The 3,651-nt window shown below is 34.1% G+C and overlaps 1 protein-coding gene across 1 annotated transcript; it reads right to left on the bottom strand.

Annotated features, from left to right (window-relative positions):
- Positions 1 to 1,962: 1,962 nt before the first annotated feature.
- Positions 1,963 to 2,409, bottom strand: LOC110608887 (serine/threonine-protein phosphatase 7 long form homolog). Its single transcript, XM_021748172.1, has 2 exons — positions 2,308 to 2,409; positions 1,963 to 2,244 (listed from the first exon to the last, which is right to left on the bottom strand). Exons 1-2 carry the CDS (start codon positions 2,407 to 2,409, stop codon positions 1,963 to 1,965), a joined length of 384 nt encoding a protein of 127 aa, XP_021603864.1.
- Between the last annotated feature and the right edge of the window lie 1,242 nt (positions 2,410 to 3,651).

A 3,651-nucleotide genomic window follows, 5' to 3' on the forward strand; every position in this document is an offset into this window, starting at 1 on the left:
ATATATTATTATATTGGGAGTTACAAACTCAAATATAATACAAAAATAAATTTATTATGGAGTCTACTAAAGTGAACTCAATAGCTCAATACACAAAAGCACAAGTGCAAACAAGAACCTAATAATGCATAATTGAGAAAAAAAAAGTCACGTACCAATTTTACATGTGGAATGAACATAGTAGCAGCTTTCTCAAGTGCCCACGACAGATGTCTTATATAATTACCACCTGCATTGCCCAAAGTGATATCGAATCATAAGACTTAGTCAACATTTGAGAATAGGCTCAACTAAATACGCCAAAAGAATAATAATAGTAATAAAAATAAATTAATTATAACATTTTTTATAGACATATTCAACTCATAGTCAGTTATGATCACTAGTACCACACCCTCGGTGTCTCCTCTCATATGGAGCCCGTAAGCGACCTTGCCATGGGCCCGGTGCTAGGAATTGTTCGGGATCCATATCATCTTGTATCGGCACATTGGGATTTTGCACCACAGCACTAGAAGAATCGGACTGACCAAACAGACCGAAACCAGTCTGGCCATATCCTAATCCAACGTTATATCCCGCAAACATATTCTCTGTAGTTCTGCCTGGCATGTAAAAATGCCTAGAAGTAGATGGCTCCTGCGTAGGCTTTGATGCAAATGCAGGAAACACCGCTTCTATTGGTGTGTATGATGCACTATAAGCACTTGGCGTAAATGAAGCCATTGTATTTGGTCCAGGCATTCAACCCATGAACTGGCTCTGTGAAGGATAAAATATAGAAGGCATCTGAGATGAACCGGGTGAGACATATGATGAACTTGGTGCATCTTCGTGGGCTGCTTGTGACTGATGATATTCTATCGAGGGAGGCACTGGATGCACGTCCCCTTCCTCTTGTGCTGCTTGTGCATGATCCCTTCTACGGCCCCTAGCATGACCACGAGTCCTACCTCTACTACCACGTGAAACAGACTCTGGAATAGGAGGGTCATCTGGGTCAGCCGTGTCGGGTGGTGCAGCAGGTGCTGGATGTGGAGCTGGCAACTGTGTATGCTGCCTTCTTCCATTATACAAAAAGAAACAGACTGTATGAGATCACACATAGTTGTCATGCTCCCAATGGTCGGGTTGGTAGCAATAGCATACATACGTTCCAACCCATCCTCCTGCACAATATATAAGTGATTACATTATTTAAAATATGCTGTTATTATTTAAAATGACATAAAATTTCATAATTTTCTTACCCCTGATCTCATTGCCACACCTTTAACTGAAATCCAGCGTCTGAAAACCCTACGGTACCACTCCATGTACTCTGAATGGAAATGGAGTGGCTTTATTGCTCTCGAGCCAGTTACTATTCTTCTATCTCGGGCGATCCAGCGCGCGATCCAATGAGAGTGCACTTCTGCCCAGTTTGTGTCGCTCTTCCGCAAATCAACATCATGTAGTGCAGCAGATTAGTGAGGTTCAGCTGGAATATGCTGTTGCATACTAAACTGTCGCATGACCCGATCTGGCTGATGTTACTCTACAATATGAAAGCAGATTAGTGGAACAACAGCTCTCCAAATTTTTCGTCCTTGGCGACAATATTCGGGCAACGACTCAATCAGGACATCAGTGTACGACTCCCAAATTACCTGAAACGAACATTCAATAGTTATACACAAATTAATGTAGCTAAAAAATATTAATTTTTTTAATAATATTACCTGATCGGGTAATAATCGATCAAGCTGATAACGCAGCTCCACGAGTATGTGGGTGAAAACCTCCATTATCTGTCTGGCATTACTCTACCTGTACAATAAATTTTATAAGCAAGTATTTCTTTAAATATAATTTTTTTTAAAAAAATTAATAATAATATAATATCACTTACCTGCTGCCTAATGGAGCGTTATGATGTGGTACTCGATCAGACAGTCTCGGCAATACAGCTGTGATTCGATCTCATGCCCATATCTGAAGTATGAATAATGGACCAGCCATCTGCATAACTTCAGGATTTGTCACCTTACATAACTGTTTGTACAACCATGCTAGACATGCTCCACCCCAGCTATAAGTGCCGGCTTTTCTAGATCGGCTAGCAAAGGTAAGAACATTAAGTTCATACATGAAGCCGATGTCACTAAAAATGGATCCAATAACTCTTATAATACATGCTCGTGTGAACCTCTGTACAACTTCATCATCAGCATCATCTAGAAGTTGACTGAACTCCTCAGCTAGCTAGTTCATTTTCAAATAACATCCCCTTATGGCATTATTAGGTGGAACAACACCTAATAATGCCTCACATAATGATGGCCAATGGTGCCGTGATCGGGCTGTAACAGCTGCACCATTGACCGGCAACCCGATTATTAGCTCCACATCCTGAAGGGTAATGGTCATCTTCCCTTCAAGAAACATAAATATATGGGTCTCTAGTCGCCACCGCTCAACAAGGGCAGTAATTAAATGTCAATCCAAAGCAAAAAACCTAACCGTATTACACCATAAAAACCTGTTTGCTGCAGGTGAGGTATTATTTGATCTGAAATTTCGTCCAAATGTAAAATTGTACCTGTCCTTCTACACCCTATCGCCCCACTTTCTATTGTTTGTTGTCATACAGTCTCAGACCGATGTTCGGCATGTACATATAGCAACGATGAATCATTGGGACCCGATAATATATAATTACGGTGGTCACGACGATTTTGTCTTCCCTCCATATCTAATTATACAAAAAAATATCCAATATCACAGTATAATGAAATGATATGGTAATACACATTTACTAACTTTATTACATTCAAAATCACTAACAATATTGAAACACAATTTTTCCACCAAATAACAACACATAATTTAACACTACAATAATATACCTGTTATAAAAATATTCTATCAAAAAATCACATCAAATACTACTAATTCATTCAATCACAACAAATATCCTATCCAAAAATCAGAACAAATTAAACAATACATAAAAAAACATTTTAAAAATATTAGTGGCCTATATTAAAGCACATCAAATAATACAATGCCCATAAAAAAGCTAGAAGTAATTATTATTATAATATAAAAGATAAAATAAATAAAAGATTTAAATTAATTAAAAAAATTTACGGATGATAAATTTCATGAATTTATATTTGATATTTTTTAAAAAATATTATATTTTATTAACTTTTTAATTATATTTCACTTAACATAATTACATTTAATTAATTATTAAAAAACATTAACAAAAAACTATAACATTAAAAAAATTAATACTAATCATTTTAATTATTTTTATAATCTAAAACAATTAATAATTATTTTGAAATAATTAAAAAAAATTAAGAAGGATGATGAATTTTAAGAATTTAAATTTTTATACTTTTAAAAAAATTAAATTTTATTAACTTTTCAATTATATTTATCTTAACATAATTACATTTAATTAATTATTAAAAAAAATTAACAAAAAACTATAACATTAAAAAAAATTAATACTAATCATTTTACTTATTTTTAACACATAAAAAAATTAATAATTATTTTGAAATAATTAAAAAAATTAAGAAGGATGATGAACTTTAAGAATTTAAATTTTTATACTTCTAAAAAAATTTTAAATTTTATTAACTTTTTAATTATATT

The sequence above is a fragment of the Manihot esculenta genome, chromosome 2 (assembly GCF_001659605.2).
Source record: "Manihot esculenta cultivar AM560-2 chromosome 2, M.esculenta_v8, whole genome shotgun sequence".
Taxonomy (NCBI): Eukaryota; Viridiplantae; Streptophyta; class Magnoliopsida; order Malpighiales; family Euphorbiaceae; genus Manihot; species Manihot esculenta.